This window comes from Coregonus lavaretus (assembly GCF_964263955.1).
Source record: "Coregonus lavaretus genome assembly, chromosome: 25".
Classification (NCBI taxonomy): Eukaryota; Metazoa; Chordata; class Actinopteri; order Salmoniformes; family Salmonidae; genus Coregonus; species Coregonus lavaretus.
The window spans coordinates 34055037-34082340 of NC_140012.1; the positions used below are offsets into that span (position 1 = coordinate 34055037).

The following is a 27304-nucleotide window of genomic DNA, read 5'->3' on the forward strand; positions in this document are numbered from 1 at the left end:
TCATACTTTTTTCCTTCATATGTCCTATTGGATTAATTGTCCATATGAACTGTGAAATTGCCATGTCATAGTATTAATATTCATACATCTGTGGTACATTCTATTGAACTAAACTTGTATGAATATATCCTACTCTACATATGACCATAACGACCACAGGCATTCTCCTATTCCTCTCTGTCTACGGCAAGCCACAGGCAACAATTCAAATGATTAATGTGATGTTTACTTGTGTCGAGAATGCCTATGACTTTTTTCACAATTACAGAGCATTATAGAGTTACATAATGGTGCTCTGTACTTTAACATTGGGCCTTTGTCAGCGCTAGATAAAAACAAGTAATCACAATCTGAGTGAAATCACAATCTGAAAAAATTCATAAACATAGCATCTCATCCAGGGATGCGTCCCAAATTGCACCTTATTCCCTATACAGTGCACTACTATTGATAGGTACTGGTTAAATGTAGTGCACTAAATAGGGAATAGGGTGCCATTTGGGATACGCCCAGGACGGTGTCATCTCTGTTGAGATGCGTATAACAGGCTGTCAGGCGTAAATAAGTAATGTTGAGAACGATGTGGAAATATGAAATCTGACGTGAGAGCATCATTATCAAATGCAAAGTGGGCACCTGTCAAACATCCAATGGTGGTGCAGCACTCACTTAATCTTTAATAGCACACAACCATGTTTAATATCAAAATAAAGCAGGGGGATTGAAGCTGGAACAGAGCAAGTAGCGACCAACTCACTGCCTGCGTTAAGACAAGCAGAAGCTGTTAAGGGGAGGAGGGGAAGAGGTGTGGAGGACAATATGGTGAGCATTTATTCTCACTGTTTTGTAAGAGTGTGTATGTGACACCTCACGCTCTCTTGATTTTCACAAAAGAACAAGAACGAGGCAGCAACACCTAGCTAAGGGACAGACTGCTTCAGAGAAACAAAATAGGCAGTAATCTTAACAAGGGGGACATGGTTGAGGTCCCTCTCCTCCCTCTCTTCTCGCTCTTCCCTTTCTCTCTCTTTCATGTTCTCTGCTCCCACCCCCACCGTCTCTCTCCCTTCCTCCCTTGAGTGGAGGTTTGCAAGAGGGTTAGCCAAGCTGTCACCCGCATGTAACAGCCACCCCTACGGTAACACCAGACCCGATCCACCCAATCCAATTCAACTATCGCCGAATTACAGTCGCCAAGGGGCTTTGGAGAAATGTATGTTCAACATTTATAACAAACAGCAAGAATTGGATCACAGGCATCATTCATTATTCAGCCTGCTTATGTCTCCATTCTCCAGTGTTTCTCCAGACTCCTGTCTCTGAATATCTTATGTCTCCAGTCTCCAGTGTTTCTCCAGACTCCTGTCTCTGAATATCTTATGTCTCCAGTCTCCAGTGCTTCTGCAGACTCCTGTCTCTGAATATCTTATGTCTCCAGTCTCCAGTGTTTCTCCAGACTCCTGTCTCGGAATATCTTATGTCTCCAGTCTCCAGTGTTTCTCCAGACTCCTGTCTCTGAATATCTTATGTCTCCAGTCTCCAGTATTTCTCCAGACCCCTGTCTCTGAATATCTTATGTCTCCAGTGTTTCTCCAGACTTCTGTCTCTGAATATCTTATGTCTCCAACAGTAGTGGTGAATGGGTCAAATCACTGGGGAAGCAAAATACAAACTACAGTGAGAGAAAAAATGTATTTGATCCCCTGCTGATGTTGTACATTTGCCCACTGACAAAGACATGATCAGTCTATAATTTTAATGGTAGGTTTATTTGAACAGTGAGAGACAGAATAACAACCAAAAATCCAGAAAAACACATGTCAAAAATATTATAAATTGATTTGCATTTGAAATAAGTATTTGACCCCTCTGCAAAACATGACTTAGTACTTGGTGGCAAAACCCTTGTTGGCAATCACAGAGGTCAGACGTTTCTTGTAGTTGGCCACCAGGTTTGCACACATCTCAGGAGGGATTTTGTCCCACTCCTCTTTGCAGATCTTCTCCAAGTCATTAAGGTTTCGAGCCTGACGTTTGGCAACTCGAACCTTCAGCTCCTTCCACAGATTTTCTATGGGATTAAGGTCTGGAGACTGGCTAGGCCACTCCAGGACCTTAATGTGCTTCTTCTTGAGCCTCTCCTTTGTTGCCTTGGCCGTGTGTTTTGGGTCATTGTCATGCTGGAATACCCATCCACGACCCATTTTCAATGCCCTGGCTGAGGGAAGGTTCTCACCCAAGATTTGACGGTACATGGCCCCGTCCATCGTCCCTTTGATGCGGTGAAGTTGTCCTGTCCCCTTAGCAGAAAAACATCCCCAAAACATAATGTTTCCACCTCCATGTTTGACGGTGGGGATGGTGTTCTTGGGGTCATAGGCAGCATTCCTCCTCCTCCAAACACGGCAAGTTGAGTTGATGCCAAAGAGCTCCATTTTGGTCTCATCTGACCACAACACATTCACCCAGTTCTCCTCTGAATCATTCAGATGTTCATTGGCAAACTTCAGACGGGCCTGTATATGTGCTTTCTTGAGCAGGGGGACCTTGCGGGCGCTGCAGGATTTCAGTCCTTCACGGCGTAATGTGTTATCAATTGTTTTCTTGGTGACTATGGTCCCAGCTGCCTTGAGATCATTGACAAGATCCTCCCGTGTAGTTCTGGGCTGATTCCTCACCGTTCTCATGATCATTGCAACTCCACAAGGTGAGATCTTGCATGGAGCCCCAGGCCGAAGGAGATTGACAGTTCTTTTGTGTTTCTTCCATTTGCGAATAATCGCACCAACTGTTGTCACCTTCTCACCAAGCTGCTTGGCGATGGTCTTGTAGCCCATTCCAGCCTTGTGTAGGTCTACAATCTTGTCCGTGACATCCTTGGAGAGCTCTTTGGTCTTGGCCATGGTGGAGAGTTTGGAATCTGATTGATTGATTGCTTCTGTGGACAGGTGTCTTGTATACAGGTAACAAACTGAGATTAGGAGCACTCCCTTTAAGAGTGTGCTCCTAATCTTAGCTCGTTACCTGCATAAAAGACTCCTGGGAGCCAGACATCTTTCTGATTGAGAGGGGGTCAAATACATATTTCCCTAATTAAAATGCAAATCAATTTATAATATTTTTGACATGCGTTTTTCTGGATTTTTGTTGTTGTTATTCTGTCTCCCACTGTTCAAATAAACCTACCATTAAAATTATAGACTGATCATTTCTTTGTCAGTGGGCAAACATACAAAATCACCGGAGGACAACAACACAACGAGATGCAACAATTCCAGTTTTTCTGTCAATGACGTATTGCTCTCAATGGGATTTGATAGGAGTGAAGCCAAATCCAAACTGGCTTCCCTTTACACTTTTTTTTTGGTGCGCCAGGACCATTCACAGTTGAGTTCGCTCAGTTTAGCTCAACGATGATTGGCACGTTTTATACTTTTTTAGTCAAGGGAGGCCAGATCCCTGCTGGCTTCCCTTGCCTTCAATGCTACAGGCAGCAACAATGTCATACTCGTTTGGACCAGACAGCATCAGATAGATGGCATACACGTAGAGAGATAGAGGGGTTCTGTTTCGCTCGCTCGGATGCTTTCTCCTTCTACATTCAACCTCTTGCAAATTGAAGGAAAATTATGAAACACAGAGAGAGAAAATATTAATATTATCTTGGTCAATAGTTTTAGGAAGCCTGACTTCCCTTGGCATCCATGAATACACACCACTGGTCTCCAGTTTCCAGTGTTTCTCCAGACCCCTGTCTCTGAATATCTTATGTCTCCATTCTCCAGTGCTTCTCCAGACCACTCAGTCTGAATATCTTAGTGTACACTACTGAGGAAGGAGGAAGTAGACAGACTGGCTGGTGAATTTAAAAAAGATAGAAACAACTTGCCAACTTGGTGGAAAGATTGACAGAGAGAGGAGAGAGAGGAGGAGAGAGAGAGCGAGAGAGAGAGAGAGAGAGAGAGAGAGAGAGAGAGAGAGAGAGAGAGAGAGAGAGAGAGAGAGTGAGAGAGTGAGAGAGAGAGAGAGAGAGCGAGAAGGAGAGCGAGAGAGAGAGAGAGCGAAAGAGAGAGAGAGAGAGAGAGAGAGAGAGAGAGAGAGAGAGAGAGAGAGAGAGAGAGAGAGAGAGAGAGAGAGAGAGAGAGAGAAGGAGAGAGAGAGTGAGAGAAGGAGAGAGAGAGAGAGAGAGAGAGAGAGAGAGAGAGAGAGAGAGACAGGGGCAAGAGATAGAGAGATACTGGTGCGTTGGATTTTTTAAATCCTATCATTATCAACAGACTGATGTAAACATGGAGAGACATGGAGAATATTGCCAGTTCCAAGGCCAGAGAGACGGCTATTATCCTGGGCCAAAATCTAATGTGGCCCTCCCCCTGCCTGGAGCTGAGTCTGTAAAGCAGCTTTATCTGAGCCCTGCTGCCTGTAGAAGACCACTGGCAGGATATGGCACTGTCATGTCCACTCACTGTAGAGGAGACTACACTACACTGTCCAATCAACCACACACACACACAGACACACACACACACACACAGACACAGACACAGATACAGACACACACACACACACATTTTAGTTAAGCAGACAGTAATTTTTTCTTCCCCGGCCTGGACGCATCCTAAATGTCCTCCTGAATGCATCCTAAATGTCCTCCTGAATGCATCCTAAATGTCCTCCTGAATGCATCCTAAATGTCCTCCTGAACACATCCTAAATGTCGTCCTGAACACATCCTAAATGTCCTCCTGAACTCATCCTAAATGTCCTCCTGAACTCATCCTAAATGTCCTCCTGAACTCATCCTAAATGTCCTCCTGAACTCATCCTAAATGTCCTCCTGAACTCATCCTAAATGTCCTCCTGAACTCATCCTAAATGTCCTCCTGAACTCATCCTAAATGTCCTCCTGAACTCATCCTAAATGTCGCCCCCCTCAACGCTCTCTCTTCAGTCCAGTTCCAGTTGGTAATTAGCCTAAATATTGTTGTAGCAGAGAGAGAGCGGAGGGTAGAGGTGGGTGCCCAGATGGTAGGGAAGGGGCAGACTGTGTCTGTGTGCATCTGTGTGTGTGTGTATGTCTACCCAGATGGTAGGCAAGGTGCAGTGCAGTACAAGCACATCTCATGGGAAATGACAGACTGGGTGGTGAATGCAGAGTGTGTGTGTGTGTGTGTGTGTGTGTGTGTGTGTCTTCTGCTATTCAAAATAGGTTTCGTTGCGGCATCGCTCGTTGCTCGTTTTCCTTCCTCTTGTCCTCCCTCCTTTTCCTCTGCCTCTTTTCCCTTTGTATGTGTGTGTGTGTGTGTGTGTGTGTGTGTGTTTGCGTCACTCCTCCTCCCACACCATATGCAGTAGCTGTATTTAGCCACCGGGTGGTATGGTACACCATGCATGGAGAAGTGAAGGATAGGCTAATTCTTCTGACAGCTCTCTCTGCCTGCAAGCTGCACACACACACACACACACACACACACACACATATACGTACGCACAAACTCACATCATATGAGGTTGGTGGCACCTTAATTGGGGAGGATGGGCTCATAGTAATGGCTGGAATGGAATTAATGGAATGGTATCGTACTCATCCCCAAAAAATTTTTTAAGAGTCACTGCTTTTAAAAAGCAACGAATCCCTTTGAAAACGGCCTATGTAGCATCGATATGAGTCAGAAACAGTTATTCTAGTGTCAAGATGTACTACAAAGTGTAAATATATAGGGTAATTTTGGTCATAAAGTCAGTCTCGTCTAAAACGGATTTTGGAACATCCGTGCATCACAACGGGTTAATGAAGGTTGGGTTTTGATTTGACGATGTCCATTTGCCCACTAACATGGGGTGAACAGCTGCGGTGATTGCTCTCTATACAATAGCATGAGACAGACCTGCCTGTGAGACAGACCTGCCCAGCAGCTCCAACTTTGTTTACATAAGACAACATGTCCTGCATTTTTTAACTTGAGAAATACTGCACCAAACACCTCGGATGTAAAAAAAAACGTAAACATCCTCTGCAAAAAAATATTTCTTGAGTTATTTTCGATTCCTTCTGGGGATTTTGAGGAAATGAAATAAGCTTCTACTGTGGGGGACAAACATCATTAACCAAACACACAATCGGTCAGGAAACAAACCTCCAAGACTGAAATCTTGTTTTTCAAATGAGCAACAGAAAAACACAGGTGCCAATCAGCCTGTTCAGTCACTCTTATATATATTCAGCATATATATTTTTATATATATTTGTATGTACATTTATGTAAAGAATTACGTAAAAAATATACTGAAATTACAGTTTTTTTTACTGCCTTGATCAAGTCACACTTTTCGGAGATAATTGATTACTGATGTGTCTCCTGGCGTTTGTGTTGTACACAGGTGTTGCTCATCATGTATGATTGCTTCTGTCATTGTGTGTTTTTGTATGCTCTGATGAAGGTCTGGCGACTGAAAGATCAGCCTAATTAAATACAACATTGTGCATTGATCCTGAAGGTGCAGAGATTCCTTTTCATTTCAGTGTTAGTCCTTATCTCCTGCACCTCAGCAACGGTCGGGTGTACGACAGATCCTTTCAAAATTCCATTTGTTTGATGCCATTCCAGCCATTATTATGAGCTGTCCTCCCCTCAGCAGCCTCCTGTGTCACACACACACACAAACACAGGCTCCAGTCTACAATCCGGAGACATCAAAACAGCTGGCAGTGTGCCAGGGTGGATCCTCCGTTCTGTCAGTCCGCACCACAGCTCCTACTCTTTAGCTAGACAGCTCTAACCACCGACGCCAATCACATACATCGCGTAATGCCAGAGATGGAGAGGGGGAGAGCGGGAGGGAGAGAGGAAAAAAGATAGAGGGTGTGAAGAGAGGGCAAGAGAAAGAGAAGAAAGGGTCATTTGAAGTGAGAAAAAGCTGAGGTGAAACACCAGACCAAAGATATTTATAACTAACCCAAGATAGATCATCTGTGTCATTTTCAATGGGAGCAAAATAAGCATAGTGGGCAGAACAAGCAAGGAGGTGGACAGAGCCAAGCAACGAGCTAGCAAGATCCTATTATGGAACAACTTCTCTGTGAAGTGCGCTTGTGCAATAACTAAATTCGCCCTTACACTCCTTCTAAACAATGCAATATTTAGGGACTTTGGCAAAGGGTCTACAAAAATTTGTGCACTCTGGTCGTAACATATTTAGTTTTGGGAACAGAAAACTGTATTGAGATCGGGCTTTTCTTCTATGAGAAAATCAGCAGAATGTCGGTCCAGTTCCATCTCGCTCCTTCTTCTCCCCCTGCCAGCCACTGAGCTTCCTCTCCTCACCATATTTCGTGGTGAGTGGAAATTCCAACCGGATGCTTCAGATTTATACATCCAGTGAAACATCTGGCTCCTTGTTCTATCTGTGACCAGACTGAAGTGTAATCAGGCTTCAACATACAATGTAACAGAAAACTGTAATTTATACGGTCACTTTAGGTATTATCAACAGTAAAAAACTCTTAAACATTTAACTGCAGCATACTGTAAATGATGGTGCATTGTGGGACCATTGCTGTATTTTGAATGGCATGTAATTCCACCCTACAGAATACAGTACAGTGCCATATCTTTAGCGCGGCAAAATCATTTTGACCACTAGTGGGTGCAAAGTATTGTTATTTTTGAGACATTACCATATTTTGAGGCATGTCTTGTAAAAGGCTATATTTGTTGCACCCGTGAGTCAGTCAGAATGCTGTACCAATTTAACTGCTAGTTGCTTTTGCTTTTGCCCTGTAGTAGCTGCCAGTTTGGAAGCCTTTGTTAAGGCCTCTAGAATGCAAGTGATATCTAACACCAAATATTTATTAATTTGCTGTAATGTGTAAACATTTTACCTAGCAGCAAACCTGCTTGCACCAATCACTTGTAATTACTGTAAAATACTGTGAAAGACAAACCCCTCCCCTCAAGGAATTTCATTCATTCATTCATTTAGATTTACTTTTTTTTACAGAATAATATAGTCAAATTTACGATATTTTAATGTGTGTCATTAAACAGTACTTGCTTTGATACCGTATTTATATTACAGTATCTGTACTGTAATATGAAATACAGAATTGTACTTGACACCGAGCTGCCTGTAAGCTAATGTTAAATTCACGGTAACCCCTTTACAGTGTACAGTACTCTTCAGATGATATAGTTTTCCATTAAATCAATACAAAAGAGTCCATTTGAGTCCATATGAATCCATATGAGTCCATATGAGTCCATATGAATCCATATGAGTCCATATGAATCCAAGTGAGCTCTCCTCTTTATCTTCATATTCTCTCTCTCCCTCATCTCCCTCTCTCTCCCTGCCTCGCTCCATTCCTCCCTCCCTCCCCGTACCACCATTGACTAACCTCTCTCTACCTCTCTTTCGCTCTCTCGCTCTCCCTCCCTCACGTCCTACTGTATGCCCTCATTCTCTGTCAGCTCATTAGCAGGGATGGGAAACATTAGAGCCGTAGAGCGAGAGGCAAGGAGGAGAGGAAAGCATCAGACTGGGTACGTTCACAGCTCTCTCCTCTCTGCTGTCTCCTCCCCCTCACTCTCACTGTTCTCTCCTTCTCTCTCTTTTAATTCTCCTATAACCACCACAGTCGCCAAAAAAGCTGCTGAATGATGTATTTCTTAATATTTTTAATATTTCCTAATACTCCTACTGCCATTCCCACTACCCTATTCACTGAAACTTAAGAGAGTGAATCTCCTCTGCCTCTGAAGCCCACAGAGAGCAGTGTGTGCATACCGTGTTACAGCTATTCCTGTTCCAACATGGATGTATACACCTGTGCTATTTGGTGACTATTTAGTAAAAAAATGTGTACGGATCTTATGTCGTAATAGTGGTGAACTATGCTGAAATAGTAACAGGCTGTGTAGGGCCCTATAGAATACATTTAGAATATATAAAAATTCACTGCTATTTTTACGTTTCCATCTGCGTTAATTGCCCATTTGGTGGGTTTTCTTGTTAAATAATCCTAAACTGTTCAGCTATTTATGTAGTAGGGATGAGCAATTGCAGAATTGGGTGAAAAGTGTGTTGAACATCTGTTATTTGTCGTTACATAACAAACATTTTGCTATGTTTCAGATTAAACACCTGCATGTGTTTGAGGTGAAGGCAACTAGCCACCAAAATGGACAGAGTAAAATCACGAACTAAACTAAGTGACACTTGCTTCATAAAATACACATTTTCATCAGTTCCACCATGATTTCAGTAGCATTTATACGATTCCCTGATTCCTGGAATCCAAGATACTGTCTTAAAGGCATACTTTGGGATTTTGGCAACGAGTCAGATGAACTCATGGATACCACTTTTATGTCTCTGTGTCCAGTATGAAGGAAGTTAGAGATAGTTTTGTGAGCCAATGCTAACTAGCATTAGCGCAACGACTGGAAGTCTATGGGTATCTACTAGCATGCCAGTATAAGGACACTACTAATTTAAAGTGTCTCTGTAAACAGATGGTCAAATTGGCTCCAGTGAACTGAGGAGGATGTTGATAGTTACAGCTGGTAGCTAATCAGCCTACAGCCAATCAGAGGGGTCAGGAGGTCAACGCTGGGCCGAAAAAGGAAACACAGACACAGACGCGTGCACGTGCACACACACACACACACACACACACACACACACACACACACACACACACACACACACACACACACACACACACTCAAACAGCCTCAGAGCAGTCAGAGTGCTGACTGGCCAAAACCAGGAAAGTCACAGTGATCGACCGACCATGCTGAACTCTGCTGCTTACGCTTGAACGCTTTAGCGTACAGTACAGTAGGCACCAGTAGGTTACATCACAGCAACCTGAATCCATACTACCAACTCATCTACAAATACAACATACAAATGTGACCTGTACAGTACAGTAGCTCACAACACAGCAACTTACTTCTACAAAATCAACAAATATCTCACTTCTTCTTACATCTACAAATACAACAGAAAAAATGTGACTGACTCCTACAAACTGGCTCCCACAGAGAAAATGACAATTGAACAGCTTTCTGAATCCCAGACTTTAGCTTTAAGTAGCGAAAGAGATTGGATATTTTTTCATGTTGATCCTAGTAGACAACTGGACAGAAGATGGAGGGAAAATATGATATCAGCTGTGTTTCTCAGGAGAAGTCGGGAGGCAGAAAGCAAGGCAACACAATTATAATAAACAGAAACTGTGTGTGTGTGTGTGTTCGTGTGTGTGTTTGTGTGTGTGTGTGTGTGTGTGTGTGTGTGTGTGTGTATGTGTGTGTGTGTGTGCATTCGTGTGTGTCATAAACAGCAGCATTTGTTGACAAGGCATCCAGGCCAGTTTGGCATTACGGCAACGCCTCCCAGTAAAAACAAGACGCAGCCGAGTGGGACAAGACACACAACTATCTAATTACATGGTGACAGAATGAAACATACACACGCGTTCAGTCATGCATGCATACAAACGCACACACTTCACAAATACATACAGTATTTTGTAGACTAAATACATATTGTGTTCCAATGAAAAAGCAACGTTATCATTTTGTCTTGATCACTGTCTCACTTGGTTGAATTGCCAAGGGATTGGAAATTAATTGCAAATATGAAATATGGTTATCTTAATTTATATGACACAGAACACAGTGCACTACTAATCTACACACTAATTACATGTATGTCTTATTCACAGCAAAGGGGCATCCTTGGAGACTCTCAAACTCTCCTCTTCTCTCTCTCCTTCTAACTACTAATAGTTCCCCTCCTCTCTGTACCTCAGGTAGGAAGGAGGGAGGAAGACAAGGAGGAAGAGAGATGATATTCCACTCGGAGTCCGGTCATGAGTGAGTGGTTTAATGAGCCAAATGGTTAGCAGGTGAAGACAGCCATTTTACAGTGCATAGGAGGCCTATATATAGGAGGCTGCTGGGGGGAGGACGGCTCATAATAATGGCTGAAATGGAGTAAATGGAATAGTATCAACCACATGGAAACCATGTGTTTGGTGAGTCCGATACCATTCCACTGATTCTGTTCCAGCCAATTATATGAGCCCGTCCTCCCCAATTAAGGTGCTACCAACCTCCTGTGCCGTCACTGTAGCTCTGTCCCTCATTCTCTCGCTCGCTCTCTCTCTCGTCTCTCTCTGTCTCTCTCTCTCTCTCTGTCTCTCTCTCTCTCTCTCTCTCTCTCGCTCGCTCTCTCTCTTTCTCTCAATTTCAATTCAATTCAATTTAAGGGCTTTATTGGCATGGGAAACGTGTGTTAACATTGCCAAAGCAAGTGAAGTAGATAGTAAACAAAAGTGAAATAAACAACAAATATTAACAGTAAACATTACACTCAGAAGTTTCAAAAGAATAAAGACATTTCAAATGTCATATTATGTATATATACAGTGTTGTAACAATGTGCAAATAGTTGATAAGGGAGTTTATAAAAATTGGGTTTGTTTTCGAATTCTTTGTGGATCGCTGTAATCTGAGGGAAATATGTGTCTCTAATATGGTCATACATTTGGCAGGAGGTTAGGAAGTGCAGCTCAGTTTCCACCTCATTTTGTGGGCAGTGTGCACATAGCCTGTCTTCTCTTGAGAGCCAGGTCTGCCTCTCTCTCTCTCTCTCGACTCTCTCTCTCTGTCTCTCTCTCTCTCTCTCTCTCTCTCTCTCTCTCTCTCTCTCTCTCTCTCTCTCTCTCTCTCTCTCTCTCTCTCTCTCTGTCTCTCTCTCTCTCTGTCTCTCTCTCTCTCTCTCTCTCTGTCTCTCTCTCTCCATCTTTTTCTCTTCCCTCCACCTTTCTTTCTTTCTTTCTTTCTTTCTTTCTTTCTTTCTTTCTTTCTTTCTTTCTTTCTTTCTTTCTTTCTTTCTTTCTTTCTTTCTTTCTTTCTTTCTTTCTTTCTTTCTGTGATGATGTGAACATATCCTCTCTTAAACCTGATCATTTCCCCCAGGTTGTGTTAAATATGTATTTTTGAGTGTTTATTTATGTATAGGGACTGTTTTCTACCACCATTTCATTTTAACCAGTTAATTGCCTTTCATTGAATGTTTGTGACCAACTTTTGTATATCAGCACAGATTGGCTAATTGCTCATTGCAGGCTCCTCCCACTAATTGACCTAATGAGCTACATGTGGGAGCGTGTCAGTGGCAGATAGAGGTAAGCAAGGACAGAGCAGTGAATATGTTTGTTTTATTCTTGGTCTTAATCTTTGAATCTTTGTTTGTACTATTTTAATGCTGCCATTGTTCTGTATTTATCTATTTATTGAAACTAAATCTCACATTTTTGAAGAAACTGTTCCTGACTGTTAGTGAAAACCTTTTCATGTGAAGGGCATCAGCCAGCCTTTTCACAATCTTCCTTTCTCTCTTCCTCTCACTATCCATCATCATCCTCAACATACATATTTAGTATTCATATGCTGTTGTTTGCTTTCTTGGAGTTGGTAACTTCTGCCCTGCTATTAAATAGTTCAACTGACAGGCTCCTTCAGTACCATGCAGCCCAGAGTGTCCACTACACACACACACAGAAGCAGGGAGGTGGTCTCTCCTCTCTCTCCTCTGACAAAGCATCCTAATACTGCAGCGTCTGTAATGAACGGCTTAAAGCCCTTCTCTTTTAATGCAGCCTTTGATGTCAATTATATTCACATTTCATTCTGATGCCCTCCTCCCCAATCCTCCTTTCTCCACCACCACTAAATCCCACACCTGCTTATTTTTTCCTCCAAATGACAGTGCACAGTGGGGTAAAGTAAGGATAGTGAGAAGAGAAGGGATCTATGTTCATAACCTGAATGTAAGCTGACGTCCTGAGAGAACTGTTCACGCACCCAAACAACTTGGAGTCCAACAGAATATAGAAATAAACACGGCCAACAAACCAGTCAGTGCTACACTAAAGATCTTTCAACAAACTAGTCAGTGCTACACTAGAGACCTTTCAACAAACCAGTCGGTGCTACACTAGAGACCTTTCAACAAACCAGTCAGTGCTACACTAGAGACCTTTCAACAAACCAGTCAGTGCTACACTAGAGACCTTTCAACAAACCAGTCACTGCTACACTAGAGACCTTTCAACAAACTAGTCAGTGCTACACTACAGAGACCTTTCAACAAACCAGTCAGTGCTACACTAGAGACATTTCAACAAACCAGTCAGTGCTACACTAGAGACCTTTCAACAAACCAGTCAGTGCTACACTAGAGACCTTTCAACAAACTAGTCAGCGCTACACTACAGAGATCTTTCAACAAACTAGTCAGTGCTACACTAGAGACCTTTCAACAAACCAGTCGGTGCTACACTAGAGACCTTTCAACAAACCAGTCAGTGCTACACTAGAGACCTTTCAACAAACCAGTCAGTGCTACACTAGAGACCTTTCAACAAACTAGTCAGCGCTACACTACAGAGATCTTTCAACAAACTAGTCAGTGCTACACTAGAGACCTTTCAACAAACCAGTCGGTGCTACACTAGAGACCTTTCAACAAACCAGTCACTGCTACACTAGAGACCTTTCAACAAACTAGTCAGTGCTACACTACAGAGACCTTTCAACAAACCAGTCAGTGCTACACTAGAGACCTTTCAACAAACCAGTCAGTGCTACACTAGAGACCTTTCAACAAACCAGTCAGTGCTACACTAGAGACCTTTCAACAAACCAGTCAGTGCTACACTAGAGACCTTTCAACAAACTAGTCAGCGCTACACTACAGAGACCTTTCAACAAACTAGTCAGTGCTACACTAGAGACCTTTCAACAAACTAGTCAGCGCTATACTATAGAGACCTTTCAATAAACAAGACTTTATCTTTACACAAGCATTAACATCAGAACTGTGTGAACAATCTTGATCTCAATCTCAACCTCAAACAATTAACCAATCAACAAATCAATTTAAACAAGGGATGTGTCTAACCTCTCTCACAGGAGTAATAAAACTATTTACAAATAATCATTAATCAAAACCAGAAAAATATAAAATACAGACCAAAACAGTCTAAAAACAGATGTCTTACCCCTCTCACAGGAGCGTCCCAGGTACCCCGTCCCTGAGCAGTCACAGACGTAACGGTTCCATCCCTCCCGGCAGACACCATTATTTTGACAGGGGTTTGACAGGCACTGCTTGGGCGGCTCTTTAGAGCAGGATGGTTTGACTCCGGCAGCCTTCTGAACCTCGGCCATGCGGCGGACATCTTTACTCTGGCCATCAATGAACAGGTCCCGGATGCAGCCCACATAGCCATAGTTCAAGAGAGCCGTCCACACCTGAGGAAGTGGATTAAACATTGGTTAATAAAAGGACTAACAGAAATTTACGCTCACAGACTTTTGTGTGCTAATGTAACAAACATGAATTGTTTGCTCTTCGTCCCCTTCTTTCAGAAGCACAACCTAAACGGGTATATCTGCCACTTTACAATACTGAAATCCAATCCTATCGTAACGTACTTCTGTGGGGAAAACCAGGCCTAGTTTATTCTCTGGTAGTCCTCCCAGGTACAGATTATCATCCAGGTCCAGGATCTCACTCTCTCCTGGGGCCGTGTAGGCCTGCCGTTGTGTGTTGATGGAGATGGTACCTGGGTGGAGACGGGGAGAGGGTTGGTGTAAGAATTGTGGGAGGATGAAGTCTTAAAGTTTAACACTTGGTTGGGGATGGATTCGATTCAATTTAAATTAATTTAATTCGTTATTATAGACAAGATGGATCATGAATGTAACACACACATCAATCAATAAACAACTGTTAATATACTGTATGTTATTCAAATGTCAACGGAACGGAATGAAACTCCTACTACAGCTGCACAAACACCAATATAAACCGGATGAATCAATAAATGGTTCAATACAGATGGAGAAATACGTTTAATTTATCACTACAGGGTTGGGATATTCTTCTTCTGGAATGAACGTTAAACATGCCTGGCTTCAAATTCTATTAGAAATATTTCAAATACTTTCAACATTCGCTCTAGCCGGTTTTGCACTTTTTCGACTCTACTATTAATTCCATTAAGCCAAGCAAACTTAATCGAGCACAGATAAAAAATAAAATAATAGTATTTGAACCCAGGTCTGGCGTTCATACAACACATAAATCATATAGATGACTGCAAGTCAAGGCTAATTAGTTATCTGTGATACCATAGAAGTAACTCTCCATTCTATTCTCCTTGTATTTCCCCCCATTGTAAATCTCCTTTATCTATACAGCAGCGGTCATAAAAGAATAACAGAGGGGGTAAAGAAAAGAGAGAAAAATGGGCTCCCCCTCGGACACTCTGTCATTTTCAGAGCCGAACCAAACAACAAACAACATCTTGGCCATCTTTTCAGAGTGATTAATGAACTGAAGCTTGTTTCTTTCACTTCTCTCTCTCTATCTCTCTCTCTCTACCTCTCTCTCTCTCTCTACCTCTCTCTCTCTACCTCTCTCTCTCTACCTCTCTCTTTCTCTCTACCTCTCTCTCTCTACCTCTCTCTTTCTCTCTACCTCTCTCTTTCTCTCTACCTCTCTCTCTCTCTACCTCTCTCTCTCTCTCTACCTCTCTCTCTACCTCTCTCTCTCTCTACCTCTCTCTACCTCTCTCTTTCTCTCTACCTCTCTCTCTCTCTACCTCTCTCTTTCTCTCTACCTCTCTCTCTCTCTACCTCTCTCTCTCTACCTTTCTCTTTCTCTCTACCTCTCTCTCTCTCTACCTCTCTCTTTCTCTCTACCTCTCTCTCTCTACCTCTCTCTTTCTCTCTACCTCTTTCTCTCTACCTCTCTCTCTACCTCTCTCTTTCTCTCTACCTTTCTATCTCTACCTCTCTCTCTCTCTACCTCTTTCTCTCTACCTCTCTCTTTCTCTCTACCTCTCTCTTTCTCTCTACCTCGCTCTCCCTACCTCTCTCTCTCTCTCTACCTCTCTCTCTCTCTCTCTACCTCTCTCTCTCTCTACCTCTCTCTCTCTCTACCTCTCTCTCTCTACCTTTTTTGTTATCCCCTTTCCTTCTCTCTGTTTCTCGCTCTCTCCCTCTCTTTCTCTCTCATGTATTCCCATCTCTCTCTCTCTCTCTCTCTCTGTCTCCAACACATAAACCTGGCGGAGAGAGTTAGTGTGTTTCCCTCTCCTTGATTTATCACTCTCATTCAGCTTTAATTCTGGATGTGGAGCGTGGTAAACAATGGCGGACATGACTGGCCTGTAAGGGAGGGAGGGAGGGAGGGGGTGGGGGGGTTGAGCGAGAAAGAGAGAGTAGAGAGAAATGGGATGGAGTGGTAAGAATATTTGTCATCTCATAGTAGTAATTAACTTTTTGATTCACAGATGCACACTGTGGTAGATATCAACCAGCTAAGTTATATGAGCTCAATGCCTTAGGGAAAACCACTGGACCGTTACGTAGGCGTGTGTGCGCGTGTGTATGTGCATAACAGCATAGTGTTGATTTGTTCCTAATAGCCAGATTGATTTGCTACTGAAACATGTCCCAAACCACACATGGATTTTCACTGGGGCTGGCCGGAGTTTTGGATAAAACAATACACCAAAATAGGGTCTTACATTTCCTGAATGACCGGTGTCACCTTGAACATGCAGTAAATCATATGCTGATTGTGTTTTTTATTCCTTTCCAAAAGGAAATCTAAGCCGTGACAATGCAAAACAGTCTCTCAGTAGGGCTTTGGAGCTATCATTCATTTCCCCACTGAGTTACTGGACTGATCTGTATTTTACATCTAACACCAATGTTAGCCAGCCCCACTTGCTGGGAGAAATATGACCATTTTTATATTAGTTAGTAAGCTTAGCATCTATTTTATCCCTGATTTGCAATATGCTACAGTATGTCTCTAGGCTACAACTAAGGTGAGCAAGCTCCAGTCACAGCACCAGCTCTATTACCTAGCTATTACTTAGCGTCCATTTTACCAGAGTTGCTACAGGCTGGTCCAATTTCTATTGCCAAGTTAAGCCAGCCTCAGCCCCACTATTACCTAGCATCCATTTTACATGAGTTGCTATGTTCTTTGCTACATACGCTGGTTCTAGGTCTGCAGCCAAGGTGAGCCAGCCCCTGCCCCCATCACAGACCTTAGCACCCATTGCTTAAAAATAACCAAAACAGTCACTCTAGTATCTAGCTAGCATCTCTGGTGTGTTCTATATGCCACACATGGTGGTTTTATGTCTCCAAGGAGAGCCAGCTCCACCCCCAGCCCCAGCTAACTACCATCTCCATTACCTAGCGTCCATTTGCCAAGGTGACAGCTAAGGAGGCTGGTCTGCACAGTGATTAACCTACACCCTCTAACACCTTCCAGCTCCTTCCACAGGGTCCCAACCCCGGGCATCTGTTCCCAGAACCTCCCCTTTGACCACACATACACGCACAGACACCAACACAAACAAAAGGATACTGGTCTGCACAGTGATTAACCTACGCTCTCTAACACCTTCCAGCTCTTTCCACAGGGTCTCGACCCGGGCATCTGTTCCCAGAACCTCCCCTTTGACCACACACACACACACACACACCACCCCCTCTCCCTCCCTCTAGCCACAGCTGGTGTGCTGCTACCTGCGACCGAGCTTCCAAGCCTCAGGCAGTTGGCAGGGCCACCCGTCATGCAGCCAGACCTCCTCCCTTCATGTTAGGGCTAACGAGACCACTAACCACTACATCACACTCATTAACTGGGAAAGGATAAGTTCATACACATGGATAACCCTGTGTGTGTGTGTGTGTGTGTGTGTGTGTGTGTGTGTGTGTGTGTGTTTGTGTGTGTGTGTGTGTGTGTGTGTGTGTGTGTGTGTGTGTTTTGTTTCACTATCCTTGAGGGGACCAGAAGTCCTGACCAGGATAGTATAACAAGGACATTTCGGACAAGTGGGGACATTTCACTAGGGGTTTAAAATAGGATTTTGAAAGGGAATCAATTGTTTGGTCCCCACAAGGATAATAACCAAAAAACTTGAGTGTGTGGTGGAATGTACATTTATGTTATAGTCATTTATCCAAAGCGATTTATAGGAGGATTGGGTTTAAGTGCCTTGCTGAAGGGCACAGACAGATTTTTCACCTAGTTAGCTTGGGGATTCAAACCAGTGAGCTTTTGGATGCTGGCCCAACACTCTTAACCACTAGGCTACCTGCTGCCCCTGGGGAGCCTGACAGTGTGGATTGAGGGAAGTACATTTGTGTGTTCCAAATGGCACCATAGGCCAATAGGGTTCTGGTCAAAAGTAGATCACTATGAAGGGAATAGGTCTGTTACTTAGGCAATATGGAGCCAGTAATGGGATTCTCTACATAGCAGCATGTTGTCATTAACATTATGATCATAGTTTTAAGAAATTCTATTCGCTATATATCATCTTTCCTTGCTATTTTTTACTCTGAGACAATATTTCTTCCTCTGCCCTCTATTTTCTTCTTTTGTCTTATCTGTCATCATCTCCTCCCTCATTCTTCTTTCTCGTTGTGCAGCCATTATGTTCTTTATCCGTCTCTTCCCTCTCTCCTCGTCCTCCTCCTCTTCCTGCTCCACCTCCTCCTCCCCTCATCTCTCTGCCTTTTACTAAGACGTTTGCCTCCCTCCATCCCTTTTAGCTATAAATAATTCCCAATCAGTAGCTATAGGTACATCTAACAGGGTTATGCTCTTCATGTCATCGGCGTGCCAATATTACTAGTCACCTAAGGGGACTGTATAGTGCCGTGATGCCTTGTGACTTAAACATAGCTTGACTTTGTTTACACACTTACTTACAGAAATGTCACAAGTAACAACAGGAAAGGGAGCACAACTCAGAGAAGACATCTAAAAGATGCTGACATCTCCCCTCTAATCTCCTACTTACATCGATTTAGACAAACTCGCAGTCCACAGTAGACAAAACGCAATTCAGTGTTCGGCCCCCATCAGATGGGCCTCTTTAAAAGTGGGGAATAATAAATGATACAGACAGATAGCTCTACAGTGCCTTCAGAAAGTATTCACACACCTATACTTTTTCCACATTTTGTTGTGTTACAAGGTGGAATTAAAATGGATTTAATTGTACTTTTTTGTAAATGACCTACACAAAATACTCTGTAATGTCAAAGTAGAAGAAAAATTATAACGTTTGTAAAAGATTCATGAAAAATAAAATACTACTATATCTTGATTATATACTGTAAGTATTCAACTCCCTGAATCAATACATGTTAGAATACCCTTTGGCAGTGATTACAGCTGTGAGTCTTTCTGGGTAAGTCTCTAAGAGCTTTGCACACCTGGATTGGACAATATTTGCACATTATTCTTTAAAAAAGTATTCAATCTCTGTCAAGTTGGTTGTTGATCATTGCTAGACAGCCATTTTCAAGTCTTGCCATAGACTTTCAAGCCAATTTAAGTCAAAACTGTAACTAGGCCACTCAGGAACCTTCAATGTCATCTTTGTAATGGCCTTGTGTTTTAGGTTAATGTCCTGCTGAAAGGTTAATTAATCTCCCAGTGTCTGATGGAAAGCAGACTGAAACAGGTTTTCCTCTAAGATTTTGCCTGTGGATCCATTCAAAATCCTCAGTCCTTAACGATTGCAAGCATACCCATAACATGATGCAGCCACCACTATGCTTGAAAATATGGAGAGTGGTACTCAGTAATGTGCTGTATTGGATTTGCCCTGAGGTTATTGTCCTGCTGAAAGGTGAATTTGTCTCCCAGTATCTGCTGGAAAGCATACTGAACCAGGTGACATTAGTTTGTAGCTCTAATGGTTCGGTCGGGACAGTCGGTTTTGTGAGAAGACCTCTTTGAAATGAGGATGTCAGCGAGTTCAGACGACTGCCATAAAGCTTGTAGATGTCGTAGAGTCAAACAACCGACACTGTTGTGTTAGTGAGAGTGTCATCTTAGGAGTTTGTAGCTCACACGATTCGGGTTTTACAAGCAATTTCGTGACGATTTTCTTGTCCGGATCCTCTAATGTGTAGAAAAAAGCCGCTTTTGCAAGCCCCATGTTATGGAATAGGTGCAACCTTTATATCGGCGGAAAGAGGGAATTGAGTTGCAACCACTACAGCAAGTCTCTAGCATAAACACACAGGGTGTCACGATCGTCTAGGAGTGAAGGAGACCAAAGCGCAGCGCGTTGAACGAACATGACTTTAATTAGAGTAAGCACGTAAAATACAAAACAAAAGACGACTCGTGAAGTCCACAGTACAAATACTGAAACACGGAACAATAACCCACAAACCCCACAGGAAAACATACAGAAATAAATATGGCTCCCAATCAGAGATAACGAGCCGACAGCTGCCACTCGTTACCTCCGATTGGGAGTCATTGACCAAACCTAGAAATACAACACTTTGACACCCAACATAGAACAAAACCACATAGACTGCACACACCCTGGCTCAACATAATGAGTCCCAGAACCAGGGTGTGACAGTACCCCCCCCTAAAGGCGCGGACTGCGACCGCGCCTCAAAACCCCCAAACAGGGGAGGGCTGGGCGGGCATACCTCCTCGGTGGCGGTTCTGGCTCCGGCCTAGACCACCACCCCACCATAGTCACTACCCGCTTACGTAGGTTCCTCCAAATGACCCCCACCGGTTTAAGGGGCAGCACCGGACTAAGAGGCAGCACCGGACTAAGGGGCAGCACCGGACTAAGGGGCAGCACCGGACTAAGGGGCAGCACCAGACTAAGGGGCAGCACCAGACTAAGGGGCAGCACCAGACTAAGGGGCAGCACCGGACTAAGGGGCAGCACCAGGATAAGGGGCAGCACCTGACTCAATGGCGGATCCTGGCTGGTTGGCTCTGGCGGATCCTGGCTGGACGGCTCTGGCGGATCCTGGCTGAACGGCTCATGGCTGGCTGAAGGATCTGGCTGCTCATGGCTGGCTGACGGATCTGGCTGCTCATGGCTGGCTGACGGATCTGGCTGCTCATGGCTGGCTGACGGATCTGGCTGCTCATGGCTGGCCGACGGATCTGGCTGATCCGGTCTGGCCGAAGGCTCTGGCTGATCCTGTCTGGCGGAAGGCTCTGGCTGATCCGGTCTGGCAGAAGGCTCTGGCTGATCCGGTCTGGCGGAAGGCTCTGGCTGATCCGGTCTGGCGGAAGGCTCTGGCTGATCCTGTCTGACCGAAGGCTCTGGCTGATCCTGTCTGGCCGAAGGCTCTGGCTGATCCTGTCTGGCGGAAGGCTCTGGCTGATCCGGTCTGGCGGACGGCTCTGGCTGATCCTGTCTGGCGGAAGGCTCTGGCTGATCCTGTCTGGCGGAAGGCTCTGGCTGATCCTGTCTGGCGGAAGGCTCTGGCTGATCCGGTCTGGCGGAAGGCTCTGGCTGATCCTGTCTGGCGGAGAGCTCTAGCGGCTCCGGTCTGGCGGACGGCTCTGAAGGCTCATGGCAGACGGGCGGCTTTGCAGGCTCAGTACAGACGGGCAGTTCAGACGGCGTTGGGCAGACGGACAGTTCAGACGGCGTTGGGCAGACGGGCAGTTCAGGCGCCGTTGGGCAGACGGGCAGTTCAGACGGCGTTGGGCAGACGGACAGTTCAGGCGCCGTTGGGCCGACGGGCCGTTCAGACGGCGTTGGGCAGACGGACAGTTCAGGCCCCGTTGGGCAGACGGCCGACTCTGGCCGTCTGAGGCGCATCGTAGGCCTGGTGCGTGGTGCCGGAACAGGAGGTACCGGGCTGAGGACACGCATCTCAGGGCTAGTGCGGGAAGCAACAACAGGACGCACAGGACTCTGGGGACACACAGGAGGCTTGGTGCGTGGTGTATGCACTGGTGGTAAAGGGCTGGAGACACGCACCATCGAGCCAGTGCGTGGAGGAGACACAGGGCTCTGAAGACGCACAGGAAACCTGGTGCGTGGTGTAGGTACTGGTGGTACTGGGCTGGAGCGAGGAGGTGGCGCCGGAAATACCGGCCCGTGCAGGCGTACTGGCTCCCTTGAGCACTGAGCCTGCCCAACCTTACCTGGGTTGATGCTCCCCGTCGCCCGACCAGTACGGGGAGGTGGAATAACCCGCACCGGCCTATGTGGGCGAACCGGGAACACCATGCGTAAGGCTGGTGCCATGTACGCCGGCCCGAGGAGACGCACTGGTGACCTGCTGCGTGGGACCGGCCTCATGACATCCGGCTCAACACTCAATCTGGCCCGGCCGATACGTGGAGCTGGACTGTACCGAACCGGGCTATGCCTGCGTACAGGAGACACCATGCGCTCAACTGCGTAACACGGTGTCTGCCCGTACTCTCGCTCTCCACGGTCAGTCCAGGGAGTAGGCGCAGGTCTCCTACCTGACTTCGCCACACTCCCTCTTAGCCCCCCCCCAAGAAATTCTTGGGTAGTACCCACAGGCTTCCAGTCTTGCCTCCGTGCTGCCTCCTCATATCGCCGCCTCTCGGCTTTAGCTGCCTCCAGCTCTTCCCGAGGACGGCGATATTCTCCCGGTTGTGCCGAAGGTCCCTTACCATCCAGAATCTCCTCCCATGTCCATGACTCCTTTATGGGTGGATATAAATCCTGTGTAGGTGGATCCTGTTGCTCCTGGACGCGCTGCTTGGTCTTTCTTAGGTGGGTTATTCTGTCACGATCGTCTAGGAGTGAAGGAGACCAAAGCGCAGCGCGTTGAACGAACATGACTTTAATTAGAGTAAGCACGTAAAATACAAAACAAAAGACGACTCGTGAAGTCCACAGTACAAATACTGAAACACGGAACAATAACCCACAAACCCCACAGGAAAACATACAGAAATAAATATGGCTCCCAATCAGAGATAACGAGCCGACAGCTGCCACTCGTTACCTCCGATTGGGAGTCATTGACCAAACCTAGAAATACAACACTTTGACACCCAACATAGAACAAAACCACATAGACTGCACACACCCTGGCTCAACATAATGAGTCCCAGAACCAGGGTGTGACACAGGGAGCTATTCAATATTAAAAATGACATCACCATGTGACGCACGGGGTGCATCAATCGTCTCTAGGGATTCTTTTAAAGGGATAGTTTACTCAAAAACTATATTTTACTATTTTGTTCATTAGTCCACTGTTAATACAATCCCATAAATAGTTTTCCCAAGAGCACTTAAAGTAGAGAACAAAAATGGCTTTTTCTTCTCTCTCAAGTATTAGACTCCGCTGTCAGGGTCAAAAGTGCAGTGATAACATCATCCTTAATTCACCATTGTCATCATCCCTCTATGGCTACTGAGTAAAGCACGCACTGGCAACGGATTACTTAGCTAACTCTAACTGAAGTAACACCATGGTGACTGAGAAAGGCGGACGAAGCTGGAGCTAATTATTATGGGCTGGCTGGGCTGCTTTTGTTGCACTGTTGTTGGTGAGATACACATTTCTGCGGTGTGTGTATGTGTGTGTGTGTGTGTGTGTGTGTCTGTGTGTGTGTATTAATAAAACATGGGAACAGCCAGATGAAAATCCCAGCACGGTGCCATACGCGTCGTGACTCACTCACTCCTCGGACCAACTGTGCTTTGTTGGCTGGTGCCTTGTGGATTAATGTATTATTTAATATTTTCAAACATGACTTTCATTTGATTAATTATTGAAAGGTAGGGTCATAGCCAAAAAATGGGCTCTGGGGTTGGAGGGGTTGGGGGCGGGAAGGGTTGGTGGGCAGGAGGGGGAATAATTCTGCACTTTGACAACAGCCGTCAGTCTCAGAGTACATACAGTTTAATCCCGGAAGGCAGGGCTTCATAGCTTGGCCCTAGATCTGGGTGTGCCATCTTGTGACAATGGCCTTAGGTGATGGAAAGACAGCAGAAAAAAGATCTGGGATCAGGCTTCGTGTTAAAAGAGTGTTCGGCATGTATCGGTAGACTGTTCTAAGGACTGTCTGGGATCAGGCTTCGTGTTAAAAGAGTGTTCGGCATGTACCGGTAGACTCTGTTCTAAGGACTGTCTGGTGTCTGGCACATCACAGGTATCATGCTGAGTGAGTAGTCATGCTGTACTTCGCTCCGCAGGTAATATGACACATTACATTACAATGGAACGATTTGATTAGTGTAATGTTAGCTAGCTACATAGTTGTATTTGTATCAAAGATAAAGGTGTAGTATAGAGAAACTATCGAGGTTAGCTAGCCAGCTACATTCGTTCGCAGCGACGCCGTTTTTCAAATAAAGTCAACACCGCAGCCATTGCTAGCTAGCCAACACTACCAGCTAGCAGTACTGTAGCAACTAAATACAATATCCTTTTAGCCAGCTACATTCGTTCGCAGCGACGCCGTTTTTCAAACAAAGTCAACACCGCAGCCATTGCTAGCTAGCCAACGCTACCAGCTAGCAGTACTGTAGCAACTAAATACAATATAATTTTAGCCAGCTACATTCGTTTGCAGCAACGCCGTTTTTCAAACAAAGTCAACACCGCAGCCATTGCTAGCTAGCCAACGCTACCAGCTAGCAGTACTGTAGCAACTAATTACAATATAATTTTAGTCAGCTACATTCGTTCGCAGCGACACCGTTTTTCAAACAAAGTCAACACAGCAGCTATTGCTAGCTAGCCAACACTACCAGCTAGCAGTACTGTAGCAACTAAATACAATATCATTTTAGCCAGCTACATTCGTTCGCAGCGACGCCGTTTTTCAAACAAAGTCAACACCACAGCCATTGCTAGCTAGCCAACACTACCAGCTAGCAGTACTGTAGCAGCTAAATACAATATAATTTTAGTCAATGAGAATTTTGCAACATAAAGCTTCCCTTTCTGAACATTCGAGATGTGTAGTCCACTTGTGTAGCTAGCATGACTGACTTTGTGCTAGCTAGCCAACGTTTAATTATTGCTGCGTTATGAAAGGAACTAGACACGGACACGAATGATCTGTTTAGTGTGTTAACACACTATTGGTAGTTTGTTGTAACCAAGTATTGGTGCTAAACCGTGTGTTATTGGATGCTAGCATGCTAGTTAGCTATGGCGTCATAGGATACGGTGCCCTGGGCGGTTTTCATGGAAGAATACTGTACCAAGTTAGCTAGCTGAATAAAGTAAGTTAGAGTCTATTCCTAGAAACATTGAACCGCTGTAGTTTACAACAGTTATAATTTCTAAAGTGGAAGTTGGGAGAGTTATATTCGGGTCTTTCAGTGAAACAATTATAGTTTCTGAGATGGAAGTTGGGAGAGTTATATTTGGGAGTTGTGGTGAGGGAGGCCCCGCTCTCTCCTTTCCCAGATGTTTAGTTCAGTTCATTCCGATCTCCTCTGCATTATTGTAGCCATTTGCTGCAGCCTGTCAACTATGCCTCTGCCTATCCCTGTTCTCTCCTCTCCGCACAGGCTACACAAATGCCTCACACCGCGTGGCTGCTGCCTCTCTAACCTGGTGGTCCCTGCACGCACCACCCACCTGGAGTTCCAGGTCTCAGGCAGCCTCTGGAACTGCCGTTCTGCTGCCAACAAGGCAGAGTTCATCCCAGCCTATGCTACCCTCCAGTCCCTCGACTTCTTGGCGCTGACGGAAACATGGATTACCACTGAAAACACTGCTACTCCTACTGCTCTCTCCTCGTCTGACCATGTGTTCTCGCATACCCCGAGAGCATCTGGTCAGCAGGGTGGTGGCACAGGAATCCTCATCTCTCCCAAGTGGACATTCTCAATTTTTCCCCTAACCCATCTGTCTATCTCCTCATTTGAATTCCATGCTGTCACAGTCACTAGCCCATTTAAGCTTAATATCCTTGTCATCTATTGCCCTCCAGGTTCCCTTGGAGAGTTCATCAATGAGCTTGACGCCTTGATAAGTTCCTTTCCTGAGGATGGCTCACCCCTCACAGTTCTGAGTGATTTCAACCTTCATTCGTCTACATTTGACTCATTTCTCTCTGCCTCCTTCTTTCCACTCCTCTCCTCTTTTGACCTCACCCTCTCACCGTCCCCCCCTACTCACAAGGCAGGCAATACGCTTGACCTCATCTTTACTAGATGCTGTTCTTCTACTAATCTCACTGCAACTCCCCTCCATGTCTCCGACCACTACTTTGTATCCTTTTCTCTCTCGCTTCTATAGTAAGTAGTGTAGTATGGTTATAGTAAACTGTAGTATTTTTTCATGTGGGCACACACAATTAAATATGCATTAGATACTTGCATGCGTGAAGACCGTGCACTGTGTGCAACCACATGTAAATGCATTAAAGTAGTTAATGTATGTATTGTACACTTCACTAGGACCACATCTTGCACACAACTCAGCATGGCAACACAGTTAAAAATGTCTATTTTTAGATGCCATGTAGCGTTTGAGAGGATACATTTAGTTCCAAAATGCCTTTTCTCTTTTTACTTTCAAATGATCTATGAAAAGTTTACATTTTGAGAAAAACATCACTTTTCAATGTATGTTTATACTGTATGTATGTGTGTGTGTGTGTGTGAGAGAGAGAGAGAGAGAGAGAGAGAGAGAGATAGAGAGGGGGGGGGGGGAGGAAGCAATGGACAGAGAGAGTTTATGAGGGAGAGAGAGACAGAGAGAGACCTGCTCTTTCCCGTTTCCATGGAAACTCGGGCAGAGCAGAGAAGGAGGAAAAAGGAGGAAAAAAGTGAGAAGTGAGGAGAGTCACTGAGAACAAGGAAAATACATGTATATGGAGTGAGGGGAGAGGGGGATGAAAGATACAGCTAAATAGAGGGATAATAGGATAGCAAATCTAATGTTGATAACATGATACATCCAGTGGGTTTAGTCGCCAACAGTGTTGGACTACCATGTCACATTTTTGAGGAGTTAAATAATTGCTGTTGCTTTTGGCTCACACAGAATAATGATTATGTGCCTGAAATGTTTGAGAATAGGTTTCTACATATCTCCTCCTTTCCCCTCCTTTCCCCTCCTCACCTATACTCCCCCCCCCCCCCCCCCCTACACACACACACACACACACTTCTACCCTCCTCCCCTCCTCTCTTCTCTGTGCTGGAGTAGTCAGTAACATGAACAAGGCCACAGCTGTGATGGTTCTGTAGTGTACCCTGACCTCCTACTCAATTGTGCATGCGTGCGTGGATACATGTGTGTGTGTAGCTGTGTGGCTCTGCTCTGTGTGGCTTCATGGAGTATTGAAACAGTTAACTTGTGGAGATGAGGCAGTAAACATGGTTGGGGGGCGTATGTAATTTACACCGTGACATTGCCAGGGCCTTGGCTGTGATCACACGTTAACAAAT

The 27304-nt window shown here is 44.8% G+C and overlaps 1 protein-coding gene across 1 annotated transcript in view; it reads right to left on the reverse strand.

Annotated features, from left to right (window-relative positions):
- The window catches only part of LOC311100893 (neurexin-1a-like), a 393788-nt gene that overhangs the window by 140017 nt on the left and 226467 nt on the right, over window positions 1-27304 (reverse strand). Inside the window, exons 10-11 of the mRNA XM_084141884.1 lie at window positions 14514-14644; window positions 14078-14330 (exon numbers count right to left, since the gene is read on the reverse strand). Of these exons, the coding sequence (XP_083998010.1) occupies window positions 14078-14330; window positions 14514-14644 (384 nt within the window). The remainder of the gene's footprint in view (window positions 1-14077; window positions 14331-14513; window positions 14645-27304) is intronic.